The sequence below is a fragment of the Platalea leucorodia genome, assembly GCF_965183815.1.
Source record: "Platalea leucorodia genome assembly, chromosome: 3".
Lineage (NCBI taxonomy): Eukaryota > Metazoa > Chordata > Aves > Pelecaniformes > Threskiornithidae > Platalea > Platalea leucorodia.
The window spans coordinates 20,336,431-20,350,812 of record NC_138825.1 but is presented as its reverse complement, the minus strand read 5'-3'; the positions used below and the strand labels follow the sequence as shown (position 1 = coordinate 20,350,812).

General features: G+C 38.1%; 1 protein-coding gene across 1 annotated transcript in view; it reads right to left on the bottom strand.

The window, feature by feature from the left end:
• Window positions 1-13,712, bottom strand: part of CDC42BPA (CDC42 binding protein kinase alpha) — a gene marked incomplete at both ends in the record, with an annotated part of 187,707 nt that extends 173,995 nt beyond the window's left edge. Inside the window, one exon of the mRNA XM_082307118.1 lies at window positions 13,517-13,712. Within this exon, the coding sequence (XP_082163244.1) occupies window positions 13,517-13,712 (196 nt within the window). The remainder of the gene's footprint in view (window positions 1-13,516) is intronic.
• Between the last annotated feature and the right edge of the window lie 670 nt (window positions 13,713-14,382).

Below are 14,382 nucleotides of genomic sequence, written 5' to 3'. Positions count from 1 at the left end.
AGGGCGCTTCGGAGTGCAGCGGGAAGAGGCAGGAAGCAGAAACGCAGGAGGACCAGGCAGAAAAAGAGGAGGGGTGGAGGGGTAGGGTGGGGGAATTTCCTGATCCACAGAAGTAACCATACTGCGAAATTGCCTACCTATACTGTCTCTCTTACCTCAACTGATGACTAAATACAAGGTTATAAGACGACTTGCCTCAACCTTCAGTTAAAACTTCTTCGAGCAATACCTATGCACACGCAGCTTCCCAGGAGATAACTTCCAGCGTTAGGTGGAGATTACAATCAATAGTTTCTGGTTATCTCTCTTGTCATCATATCTGACTTCCCGAAAGCATACAAAGTCTTATGGGAAAAGTTTCTAGTGCAGCAATGTTATATACAAATTCCCTTTCTCCTCTCTGAACTGAATGTTGCAGCCTAACGGTTACTTGCTCCAACGCCACCACCAACAGTCTTCCCCAAAGTCCACTCAAGCTAAGCAAGCCCTGCAGACAGGAGGAGTCAGTGCAGACCCATCTCCTAAATAGTACATACGGGATGAGATTTAATTGTACACATTACACTTTATATGAGATATTTAAACGCTCTGGAAAAACTTTTCTGAAATACCAGTGGCATGCATGCACTGCGTGGAGCTGCAGGAGAGGTTTTGAAAAGGTGAGGTACAAACTTCTGTATGAGTTAGAAGAAGTTTAATTTTTATGGATGTCCGAGTTCAACATACATAAACAGTTGCTCAAAACACAATTCTGGCAAGCATCCACCTGACCACGACAGAAAAGAGCACTTCCCTTCTGAGAAACAAAACAATTGCCACTGCTCTGAACTGTACAATGCTGAAGTTACAGGAGAGGGAGGAAAGAGGACGTCACAGCAACAAGATCACAGAAATAAGATTCCAAGCTTTCTCAAGTAACACCACCAAGAAAAAGCGTACCCAAACACTATGCTGAAAATTTAAGCAAATAAATAAAGCACTTAAACACACAGAAGCTACAAACCACCCACACCTTTAGGAATTTCCACTGCAAACATTTCAAAAACTTTGGAAAAAAAATTTGGAAGAAACATACACATAAACCTGGATCCTAGAAACTGCTTTTCCACTGAATTTTTGAATGGTCTTCAACAAATGATAGCTCTGCCTCCATTTCTTTGCAGAGATATTTAAGATGCTAATAACCACCTACTTCTCTGAAACAGATTTTCAAAGCAATATATACAAGTGCCCAGTAGCATTGTAAATTCCTTTCTCGCCAGAAATCATACTATTGAAATTAAAAAAACACAACAAACCAAACATTTAGAACCCTCCCAACTTTGAAAGAAATACATATTTTTGAAGTATACTTTAAAAATTAAAGCAAAATAAAGGAAATATTCCCTCTGGACATCCAGAAAAAGCTACAGTACTCTAGTTTTAAATACTTAACCAGTTAATGCCCTCAAGTAAGTAGCTTGACTTTCTTTAAAATCTCAGCAGCAAATATGAACTGCTTTAATATCGCACAGGAATCAGTGAATTAACTTCACGTTTCTCTCCATTAAATGAGAGCAGAATTTGGCTTACAAATGCTTTCTTCTTCCTACCAGACAGACATCACAGTTTTGGCTCATGGATCCAAGTCAATGCCTACCACTTAAAGTCTGTGTAAGTTTATTGTAAAAAAGGTGTTTTCCTATACATATAATTGATATCTATGTATACACACAGTCTTCTAAATAAACCACCTGAATTTGTATTTAATAATTTCACGCATACTCATCTTGATAGACAGTCCTCCTTCCTAAAGATCCACTAGTGAATCCTTCCCCATTGAGATGTCTTAACTTTCTGAAGTCCTGACACACCACCTGTGGCTGGGTAACATGCCTTTCACTGGCGAGCCTGTTTTTCTCTATAAAAGAAAAAAGCAGCAGGGAAAAATAGCACTAAAGTCCTCAAGTGCCAGGCACAGAAGAATATGGTATAAGATGGACACTAAGGCAGAGACAAAGAAGAGTATCTGGGTTTATTCATAGAGTCCTAGATTGAAATTGTGAGGCTCAAAATGCCTGCAAATAGCACACAGACTTCAAATATTTCTGTCTTACCTGAATACTCTAAGTGAAAAAGGACATCAGGTATGTCACAATGCAGAAGAGCTACATTGCTTTCATAAACACACACACAAAAGACCCCAAACCCCTGTGAGAGGTGTTTATGCTTAACTCAAACGTGCAGTTTGACATGCTTGACCTGGCTTCTCTTGAAGCTAATGAAAATTCTGCCACAAGCTTTTAGGGGGATGGTGATGGGGGTGTTACCGAGAACAACCACCGGCATACCAAGAAACCCTTGTAGCTTTGCCAAAATTACTTCATTTGCCATCTTCCACCTCCTGCAAGTTTCCTCTGCCGCTTCCCATAGGAAATGGTTTTGTACCCCTGCCGTTGGAGCAGTGCTAAGAATGACCTCTGCACCCTGTCGCTGTAAGAGCGTATGCTTTCACATGCCGGGCGGGCGGGCGGGCGGAGGGGAAATACAGAAAGAACTGGAGAAGGTGTGCCTGAGAGAAATTGAAAATCTGAAGTAAAAGCAAAAACAAATAGTAGCCTAACATTAGCAAAAGTGCCATCAAAACTTACCAGTCACAAAGTTTTCTTTATTGCTTTAGAATCAGTGGGATAACATCAAAACTACCTTATTTTACTAAAGAACATACTTGCCCCAAACAAGTGAATTAATTTGATCTAACCAGATCTGACAGTGACTTATTAGAGAAAATAGTTTCCTTAAACTGGAAAAGAAAAAAAGAAAAAGGAAACAAAAAATAAAAGGATATCCCCAGAAGTTGGAACCCCTCTCTGAAGTGAAAGACACAAGGCAAGAAACTGTGTTCTTTTAGAGACAGAATAACATTTGCTTAGCTCCTAGGTTTTAAAATGTAAAATTTCATTTTGCTGAACACGAGCAGTCATCACTAAGAATTGTCAATTAACATTCTACTTGTTAATTAAGGTGGGTGGGGGAAAAAAAAAAAGCAAAAATCACAAGATCACAGGGAACAAAATTAGACAAGTTTTGAATAATCATATGACAGTTTTATATCATTGAAAGTTTTTAGTGCCACAAATTCAGCATGTTTTAGAACTGAATGTATTGAGGCTTTAGAAACAATCAATGCACAGCAACATATCGTGTAGATTTTGGGGTGTTTAAGAAGTTTTTGTAATTATTACTATGATCATATACATAGTTAAATACATTTACTGACAACACAAACTACACGACCAAGATAAAGCAAAAAACCTTGAGACTGGATTGTTCCCTTATGAAGAAAACTCAATGGCGAAATTAAAGCAAATTTTTAAGTCAAGAATTTCTTGGAAGAGATTCCCTTCTATTGGTAGTGCCAAGGATCACAAGATTAATATAATATTGTCAGTAAATAATACTGACTAATTCCATTAAATAATCTTAGTTTTGGAGAAAAGGAATGTAAAAATTCAAGAAGAGCGTAACTAGACAGCAAATCAGCAAGTCCTTGGCCCCACTGCACCCTTTCCCCGCCCCAGACAGTTAAAGCACTAGGCTACTACAGATAAGATCAGGTAACATCTCTGCTAAATCACCCAGGAACAGACTTTTGAGGTGTTCACGAGAGCTCAGGCATATTTGTACAGATATTCACAGAAGTAGCTAAGAAACTATGTCACTAGAAGCAACTGGTTCCCCGATCATCTTCTCTCAAGTCAGTGTTACTCGAGGATCAAGTTAACGAAATAATACACACCAGCTGTGGTAATACACATCATATACTGTTTTCTCTTACTAACCTTAACTATTTAGAGTTTGCTTTTTGAGAGTCTGGATTATCATCGGCGGAGACATTAAGTCATTCCTTACTTTCAAAAAAATAGGTAACATGCAAGAGTATAAAGAAAAAAAAGCCAGCCTACCAAATACTTAGATCCGGAAAAAACAATTTGCCTAAATTTATTTCAAGAGTTAAATTATGACTTTTGCAAAGATACAGAAGTTTAGAAATACATCTTTTGTTAGCCAAAAGTGGTTGCTAGCTACAGAGGTAAAAATAGTCAATATTGGGGGTGGAGTGAAACAACAAAATAAAGCATCCTAGGACAGAACCAGCAGAGCTAAATGATAATGATTTTCTCTGCAAATTTCTATTTGCGTAGGAAGCGGCTTCTATAATTTCCCTCTAACATATCAGATCACAGCAAAAACAAGTCTCTTTTGTGTCAGTCCCTACCAAAATTATAAAAGGATCCTTTTAAATTATCACAAAATAGAACAACATCAAGTGTTTTCTAAAAGTTGGGGGAAATAGAACAAAACTATTCCAAGTGTGTTAATATAAGAGTCTTTGTCTTTCAGTTACAAAACATACAAGGAAAAATGTTTAAAGACATTGAGTGATACTATGCCAAATACCACAAAACACACAAATACATGAACACTTTCTTTTTCCAAGGAATTGCCATCATCAAAATCAGACAGCTATTTTGAAGACCACTATTCATGATTAGAAATTTTCTCATTGCAAGAAGAAAAGTTTTGGTAACTGTTATGGAAATAAAAAGGCTCACTGAATTTCTACACAAAACACCTATCAGAAAAAGCTGCCAATGTCAAAATTTGGTTCAAAATTGTAGCTTCCTTGTACATTAGAAGGTATCTGAGAGGCAGCCTCTGAACTTGGAGCACAGGAGCTACAGTAGGTGAAGCCACTGAAGTTGGGCTGTCGCAGTCCTAGTCCCCTCCTTTTGTACAAACACCAGTATAATCTCTTCACGTAAGCGGATCAACAGATTTCAACACGTTTTTGCAGGGTTAGTTTTCGACTGGAGTACGTTCCTCTGCCCACGTAAGCACCAGCAAAACAGAGACGAGTGGATTTAGCCAGCCTTAAGACACCATCAAGTCAGCTCCCACCCAAGATAAAACCAGCGAGTTACAATTAAAATAAATACCAACTTCTATTTCCTCCTCCTCTTGTTACTATGTGTCCTGCAAAACATTCAAACAACACGGTGCTTTATTGACAAAAGGCAGCGTGGTAAAGGTGAAAGAGCTTTAATGAGCAAGAGTAGGAAATACCTTGGGACCATGGTGTCCCCACAGCACCAGTGACATTTTCTTAAACCACTTTGCAGTCACGTAACAAAAGTCGTTGCCACCCTTCCTATCACTTCGTTGTTTTAGGTATTAAAATGATAAAGCTGTACTCTCACTTAAGTCTCTTCGTATTTAGACTACAGGGGTAAAACAGATCACAACTTCTTACTCGCAGCCAGAACAAACAGCCCAAGGCCCCAGCTCTACAAGAGCTTGCAAGTAGAAATGATTCATGTTAGTAAATCAATTGACACGTACCGGATCTAATAAGAAATACACAGGGTGTTTACGGAAAATGCTGTGTGGATGCACCTGTAGGGAAAGCCTGTGTGTTTTTCTCACACAGGTGGTGACTCTTTGTTACCATTCTCCACACAAAGTCTCTATATTATGAATCTGACCAACAAAATCATGAAAGCTTGGGGATGACTGGGGAGAAACAAGTTAAAAACAACAATCCAAATCCAGAAACCAAGATTTTGGCCATGGGAAAAAGCAGACTGACACATGGATATCCACGTAGTATTAGAAAGACAAACTGAGATCTTGCTTGGATGAAAAGCAACAGAATGGAACCAGGGAAGAGAAGGAGGCCTCAGCTTAGAGAGGGTACACACGTTAAAGCTTAGCTCTGGAATAACATTACCCATGAAAAATGCACAGAAAGGAAAGGAGGAAGAACTCGGAAATGGAGTCCTGCGGGCCCTTCACCGCAGGTGAGGACACCTCACAAGCAGGACAGTCACACAAGCCTAAAATAAGGTAGGATTTGAAGATGAAAAGGATGAAACAAGGGCAACAGTGAGAGGGAATACTTAAAAAAAAAAACCAAACAAACAAAAAAAAAAAACAACCCAAAAAACCAACACACCACCACCCCAACACTTTACACAGAAAAACTGCTCATGTGCCCTCCACTCTGAGGACGAAGATCTTCCATGCTCCCGAGCTAAGACAACAGAGTCCTCCTCCAAGCCCAGACTTCTGAGACTGAGAAGAAATCAAACAGAAGAGCAACGAAGTGCTGCTGGCCTAATCCCACAACGTTTGAAGGAAATGTAATTACTGTTATTAACATCCACAAATGCTTTTCCCTCCCCTTTGGAATGCCACTCTAAACTCACCTAGTCTTTCTACAAAAAGAATTACCATCCATTTCTACTAAATTGCTGAACAAAATATATTTAAAAGGTTGGGTTTTTTCCCTCAAAATGGCCTACAAAATACTGCAGTTCATAACATCAACAAGCTCCACGTCAAAAACTTTTCAAAAACATGCAGAAAGAAGGTTCACTAAGAAGCTGATCCCTAAGAATAAAACCTACAATATTGTGTAACAAAACTAATTTAAATCAAACTGGAAGGCTGGATACGGATAAGGAAGAATTATGAAACACAAAGTCTCAGGAGTCTGGATACACCTCATGTGGATTTTATCCGTGGTGACCGCTAGTAAACCTAATTAGGCTCTATTGCTAGAAATAAAGCAAACTGACCCGTCTGAATGGAAGATTTTTGCAGTTGTTATTAAGCCTAATGTCATGTTTAAACTATTTTGAAATAAAAATCTTGTAGTTAACAAAAGATTGCACATGACTGACCTAAATCACTTGCATTTTTTAAAGATTTTAGTCCACATTAGTGGCATTCCCCAGCTTAATGAGGATTTTAGAAAAATAATGTGTTGAAGTAAGTTAGACCGGAGTAGAACAAAATATTCTAGTTGTTCAGCCAGAAAAAGAAAATCAAATTAAACAAGTACAAATGCTTATGGAAGGAATGCCTGCTTTGCCAAAAGATAAAACTTAACTAGGAGCTGGCCTTTTCTTCTAATTCTGTCTCAGCTATCCACTGTACCTTTTTTAGTTGGGTTTTAGAGCTTGGCAACAGGATCTAATTGCTTCTGGAAGTTTTCTGTGCAAATGGAGATGGTATATTTTTTGCAGTATAAAAGTAATTAGCGATGCTATGAATGGGTTAATGTTTTGCAAAGACACATCCAGGATAATTTACAGTGTCTACTTTCAGAAAATAATACGGGAATAATAATTTCCAGTACAGTAGCCTGCATCCACTTTGTATCTGGAAATTCTGTATTTGCAATTTATTCGCAATAAAATTTCAAAACAACGCTGGCACTTGAATATCCAGCCCCAGGTATGACTCAGAAGTGAAATTACTTTTATTTCCTGCTGCTATTTAGAATTCAAGCACTGATCTATGGATGAGAGATACAGATTCAAAAAGAAAGGTAGGTTCTCTTAAGCTTTGTTAAAAAAAAAAAAAAAGTCTGTATATAGCAAAATATTAAACTTTAAACTATATTGGGCCAAATAAACTCATTGTTCTTATAGCACAATATCCTTCTTTCAGTCAACTGTGAACTAATAATATGCTACAGGTTATAAAAGAGTATGTCAGTAAAGTTCAGGAGAGAAGGGCCAAAAGACAAGGAAGGAGGTTAATCAGGTACACACACGCACAGCGTCATACGCTACACAGAGATTAAGAACACACCTTCAGCAGTAGATTTTACAGTTATGATGGTCCCAGAAATAAACTATTGGATTAACCCTTTAACATGAAATATCTTAGTAACAGGGAATCTACTGTGTTGTCATGAGGTTTATAATGCCCACTGAGCAGACTAACTCATATAATTGTATTTCTCCATTTGTCCCCATTAGACCAAAGCATGCTAGGAATTTCTGTACAGAATAAAGACATTCCTAAAATTCCTGAAAACGAAGTATTAGTTAGCTTTCTATCTAAGCAAGCCATACTCTTTTGCAATAAAAAGGACATCCCTGCAGAAGTCAGTCAACATAAATACACAAGCCCCAGAGCCCATCAGGCAGCCTCTGAATACCTCAAAACTTCCCCAGCCCAAAAGAACAAAACCAACCAAAAGGAACATCCTCACAAAACTTAATTTTAAGTAAAAATAAGTTTAAAAAACTTAGTGTACTGTAAATGTGTTAAGAAATAAAGGTGTTACAATGGGTTAATGCCTCACTCTACTGGAAACTGGCTTTAACCCTAATGCAAAACACGTAGAATTAACTGGATGGTCTCACAGCTCATTCGATCACATCAGAACTGTTGATTAACTTACAGTAATTAGTTTCCTCTGTTAGACAAGAATCAAAACTGAAATAAATGTGGGAGAGGTCACAATTCAAAAGGGACAGAGGTTAAACACAGAGCTACCTAACAGCAAGGTCTGCACAGGCAACAATTATATGTTGTTTCCTGCAATTTCTTTTTCTTTTCAAGTAATTTGGTATAAAACTGCATCTCTATAAAAGCTGTTTACACAGTATTCTGAAACACAGAGATTTGAAGGTTGTTTCTATTTGCCAGCATTGAAGAACCTCCTTCTCTCACCCTAATCAATAAAAGGCATTTAATTGTTAGCTGCAACTATCTAACAGAAACAAGTTTACATAAATAAGCAGTAAAGTCTTGTCATAAACAAAGACAGAAATTTGTGCATCAAGAATGCCACAATGACTTCAACATAGATATATCCCCATGCCTCCATATACCTCAGCTGCAGGCAATGAAACAACTCACATTTAAAATCAGATATACGCTTAAGCACGTTAAGTGGCCTTGTCAAGCAGGATGCTCGTTCTTTCCCAAAAAGAATTTAATAACTGTTTTCACTTATGTCAATGAGACCAAGAGGTGCTCCCAGTTGTATGACTGTAACAAGAAAAAAACAATTATAATTCCTAAAATGTATTTTTTTTTAAATGTATTTCTAATGGGTTAGATAGTACTAAGCGCCAAAGTCTACTTTCAAAAAAAATAAGGCACACTTAAAGAAGTTGAGTACTAAGTCTTTTGCTGCTCTCTGTACTAAGAATAGGACCTAAGGATTTTTTTTTTTTTTTTTTAACAGTCTGGTTTAAAAACAAAATATAAGCAACCCACAGGTGAAAATGCCTATGATTTCTTTCATGACCTACAAACAGCTGAATAACACAGAAGAGGTGCAGGAGTCTAGAGGCAAGATTTTGTTTTCTTTTGTTACTAATATTTAAAAACAAACCTAGCTTGAAAATGGGCATACTATTTTTTCTTAAGAAAAAATGTGAGAGAGACTGCCAGAGAGAAAACGCAGACAGCCTCTCTCCACAACTCTGTCTTGAAAAAATCATTTTATGATGATAGAGCCATTTTTAATGGCCAGAAGAGATGCTGCACAACTAAACAACAAAAGTATGAGACCAATGATGAGAGTCTAGTCTACGACCATATCAACACTGCATAAACACCACAACACTTCAGTTGTGCTAGAGATGAAACGAGAACAATTTAATCCATCTTCCAAAGCCTCCTTTGGTAGAAAAAAACCACCAACATAAAAACCACTAAAGGACAGTTTACATTTTTCCTACAAGAGAACAGATTCAATCAAGCCACTGACCTCACCATGCTATTGGTAGTGCCCTCCATCTTCCCTCCCTTGTATCTCCACACATTTTGAAGTTTATTCTGGTTTTCCTTCTATGCATCCTAAATAACATTGTTCTAGTTTCTTTTTAAAAACCAATTCAAATCGGTGCCATTGTAAAGGAAGTTTTCCCAGAACAAAAACATCTCTAAAAGCTTCTTTCTATCACTATATTTTTCTTTCAAGTTCAGCTTATCAGCCTTCATTACCTCCCTCACAGTCTTGAGTCATTGTGGCAACTCGTACACATGTAGAAAAGAAAAAACAAAATGCTTGGAATTCTGAATAGATTTCTCTGGTAAGCTCCAGTTGCTATAATTAGACAACGCCTTTTCTAAATCACAAATACAACTATCAATAGAGGTAAAAATGAAAACTAGCATCAAATACATAGAACAAGCCAAATCCAAATGTTTTGTTTCCTTTCAGTCATCTCAAAACGTGCCCTGATTTAACCCTCAGAACTCAAATACACTGGTTGTTTCCATGGTTGTCTTTGCATATAAAATACCTACATAAAGTAAACAACAAAACCAAATCATCTTATTCACATGTCACAAAATTAATAATGTATAAAAATAGGCAAAGTAATTATGCTTTCACTTTAAGCCAAAAAAAATTTTAGAAGTAATGTAGATTCTAAATCACTAAAGTAATTAACCTGACCCTTCAAGTAAGTGTGACATCATTTCCAGCACCTCGAAAAGACTCAAAACCTACAAACTTCAACCAACTTCACGTTGCAGAGACCCTATTTTCTTCATTTGCTGAGTTAAACTTGTAACATCAATCCAAAACAAAAGATGAACAACCAGTTCAGATGCTTATCTGTTTTACCCTGCTTAATTTTTTAATAAATTACAGAGCTAGGTAACAAGTTCATAAAATAGTCCTAAAAGATCCAAGGCCTAGAACGTGAAGCTGCTTAGTTCCCCTAAATATAGCATCAGTCACATGGCTATCACTGAAACCACATTAGCTTTTCTATGTTAGAATACCTCCTAACCCTTTCCCCCCAAAAAATTTAGATTGTGCTACAAATATTCAGTCTTACATGAAATATGGCATGTAACACCTCAGACCTAGAACAGCTTAAACAACAATACACATCCATGTACACCCCCCGTGAAAAACCCACCCCAGCACCCCCACAAAATGAAACAGTAGCACCTCGAAACTGCACTGCTGAAAACAAAGAAAAAAGTTATTTGTTGTGTTCAACAGCAGTCTGTGATCACCAAATAGCTATTTATTAGTCTTTTTAAAAAAATAACTATATAAATAAATCTTATTTACTTCTAGAAAGAATAATTTTAAAAAGCAGTTTAAGCTTAAGATGATGAACAGTTCTCAGGAGAAAATTTGTACTTTGCAATTTGTAAATGCGCAAACATACCAGTTCATACCATTCCAAGACCAGATCCAATAATTTCAGATTGCACTCCTCATAATAAAGCAAATGTGTGGATGCTTGGCATAAATGCACAAAACATCCTTCCAAGACAGCAAGCCACTGACACCCACCAGTAGATGCACCACTCACCAAGTCTTATTTCACTGATGGGAAAAATTAATTAATACATGCTATTTTATATGGCATATTCAAAACTAAGAGTGCTTCACATACAGCAGCTTTCAGAAGTCCCTGGTGTAAAACTGGTGGTATTTTCCCTACTGTTCAAATAGGGAAGCTGAAAAAAACTCAGCTGAAAGCACTTCAACACTGAGTCACTGACAGAGGCAGCAGCAGAGCCTATGATTTCTGGCTGCCAGCCTTCCGCTTCTGCCACTACCCGGCACGTCTCCGACTTTAAAACCGCATATAACCTCTTTCTAATCGACCACTTGCATTGTTTCCCCTTTTGGGGAGACAGATATGCAAGGTCACGATTATATCAAAGAACAGGGTACTCTTGGTAACGTCGCCGCCCCCGAACGCTGGAGGGTACGCTACCTCTGGAAGAACCCGATTTTGCCAACCCCCTGATCTCAACAGAAATGCCAGAGACCGCTAGTTTCACTAGGAGGTCTGGCTTTCAGAAGAGACAACTCATGTGAGTGTTTGCAGGATAAAGACATCATTCACATAGACACTTCCAACGGCAGGTATTAGAAACCGTTGCTCTTGCATTTCACCTCACAAACCCTCTTGAAAAAAAACTCTCAGGGTGGAAGTCCAGATAGCAGAGCTGGGAGCAGACAGAGGACTCGGGCAACTCAGCCTTGAAAATGGGAGGAACCGGTCTCATCTGAAGCTCAAGAGTCCTGCTAAGGCACAGTTGGAGCGTGAGAGCGGAAAAGTAGCACGAAAAACAGGCCAGCAAGAAACCTTATTCCAGCTTTTCCAAAACAGCGTATTATTCCATTAGCAGCCTGTAAAATTTATTATAGAAATCTTTAGGTACTGTCAGAGCCTTGGAACGATGCATTTATCCATCAAACAACTACCGCTGAATGCACCAGGACCCAACACGATGGGTCCCGAACACACCATTACTCTGATCATATTGATACGGTTAACTTATTTATTATTACTATTATCAGGATATCAGCTGGCTAGATCTGCTGCAGACTACACTAAGTTCTCACATACAAAACACACTTGGAGCCACCATATTTTCCCAGTCTTTCACAGCTTCTGTATGCCACTGTGACAGTTTCACAGGGAAGACTCTTCAGAAGTACTTTTAATTACTATTTCCTCCTTAGCTAGAACGCATTAATTATAGCCTGTTCCTCCAGATAATAAGAAAACAAAGACCAGTGCAATATGAACAGTACAAGAAACTTAATTACTGAGTCAGATGTCCTTTAGATGTCAGTATGACCACAGTGAGGAGCAGGAAAATAAAGCACACACGTATCAGCCTCAAGTTGTTAGATCCGTTATCAAAACAATGTCTTTCCTCAGTGACTTCATTATGAAGAGCTCAACCAGCTAATTAATCAAACGCCTGTTATGTGTTTTGAAAACGTGCTTTTTTTTTTTTTAATAAAGGAGGCCTGCTGATGTATTTGTTACAAAGCAAATGTGGTAAATGGTTCTGCATGTAAATGCAGAAGTGCAGCATGACTTTGAAGTTTGAAGGTCAGATACAGTAACTGTTCTCATCAAGGTTCTTATGTCAGACTGCATCTTCTGTTTTGCATCTGTGTTTAGGAGGAGGAAGAAAATGAATTAAAAAGAAAAACAAAGACAACCAGTTCTGTGACAACTTAAGAAGAACTGGAATGCTATCATTCACCTGTTTTCATTTAAAAATCTGCAAATACCCTGTCTCCCCAAAACGAAGAAAGAAAATGGAAAGGGTGCTGGGGGAACACACAATTTCATTTTGCTTTTCAACTTAGATTGATTTTTCCTATGAGAAAAACAAGGTCAGCAATGATTTTATGTTAAAGAAGAGAATGTCATTTTCTCCATTTTCACAGACATTTCAAACCCATATCATTTAAGAAAGCTGGAGGATTTTCTTGTTGATCAACACGTTTTATTTTAAAGCACTATAGATTTGACTGCAGATGCAAACCAGAGGATTGTGTACTGATCTTTTTTCCAGGCATCAGAGAATTTACCCCTCAGCCTTCTATATTCCCAGCAACTTTAGGATACAAAACTCAACAGCTGGGCCTGAAGGCAAACAAATATGCCTCATGTACCAGAGTCTGATCCATGTCAAAAGAGGGGGGAAAAAAAAAAAAAAAAAAGAATAATAATGTGTGTTTTACATGCATACCTCAAAGACAAATAACCAATGCAGATTTCTTTTTAGCACCACCACCATGTTTAAATACAGTAAAACTGATAACACTCCCCAGTAAAACACAGAGTTATAAACAATCCCCTCTTACACATACATAACAGAGACATTGTACAAAGCAGACAGGAACATGGACGGATGTACACAAAATAAACACATTCAAACTTACCCCACTCTAGATACTCAAGAATGTTCTTCTCTCTTCTCAGAGGGGAATTATTACATTCATCATAAAGGCAGATGAGTATATCCAGCAAGGTTTCCACACTGAAGCATTGCCCATTAGTCTGAGTTGGCCCATCCAAAATAAACTGCTCCAACTGCTTCAAACGCACTTCTCCAGACATGGTTGTTTCAGTTTGCATTGGGGTTTCTTTTTTAATGATTATTATTACTTTGCCAAAAAAACAACAAAAAAATAAAACAAAAAAATCTTTTGAGGGTTTTGTTGTTTAAAAAGAAGTCAACAGTATTTTTAACAAGTGTCAAACTGTGGTGGTGCTTAATTTCCAGCCCACCTCGGTGTTCCCAGCCTGAAACTAAACCCTTGCGACTTTCAGACACACACATATAGTGTGTATATCTGTGTATACATAATTTTTAAGAGAAGAAAGTAGTTACCCTAAAAAAAAAAATAAAATCTTTCAATATGCTTAATAAGAAGGGGGGGGGGGGGGGGGAATATATATGGCCACTGCTGATGCTTTAATAATGGGACTCAAATTCAACCGAGACTGACTGACACCGATTTCTCCGTGCGTGCACAGACATACGCACTTATATATTTAAAAAGGTCTTCTCCTCCATTCAAAATGCAGATCATGCAACACGATCCTGAGCGGAGCCCCGCCGCATCATTAAAGTGTAACAGCCCCCTTCGGCTCGCACCGGCCTTTCACTTCCCGGAACGGATGGGAAGGGGGGGAAAAAAAAAAAAAACACAGATGCGTTTATATATTTATATACACGAAAGGAAGAAGAAAACAGGGCGCGCACCGGCGAGGAGGGAGGGAGGGAGGGAGGGGGCCGCGCAGC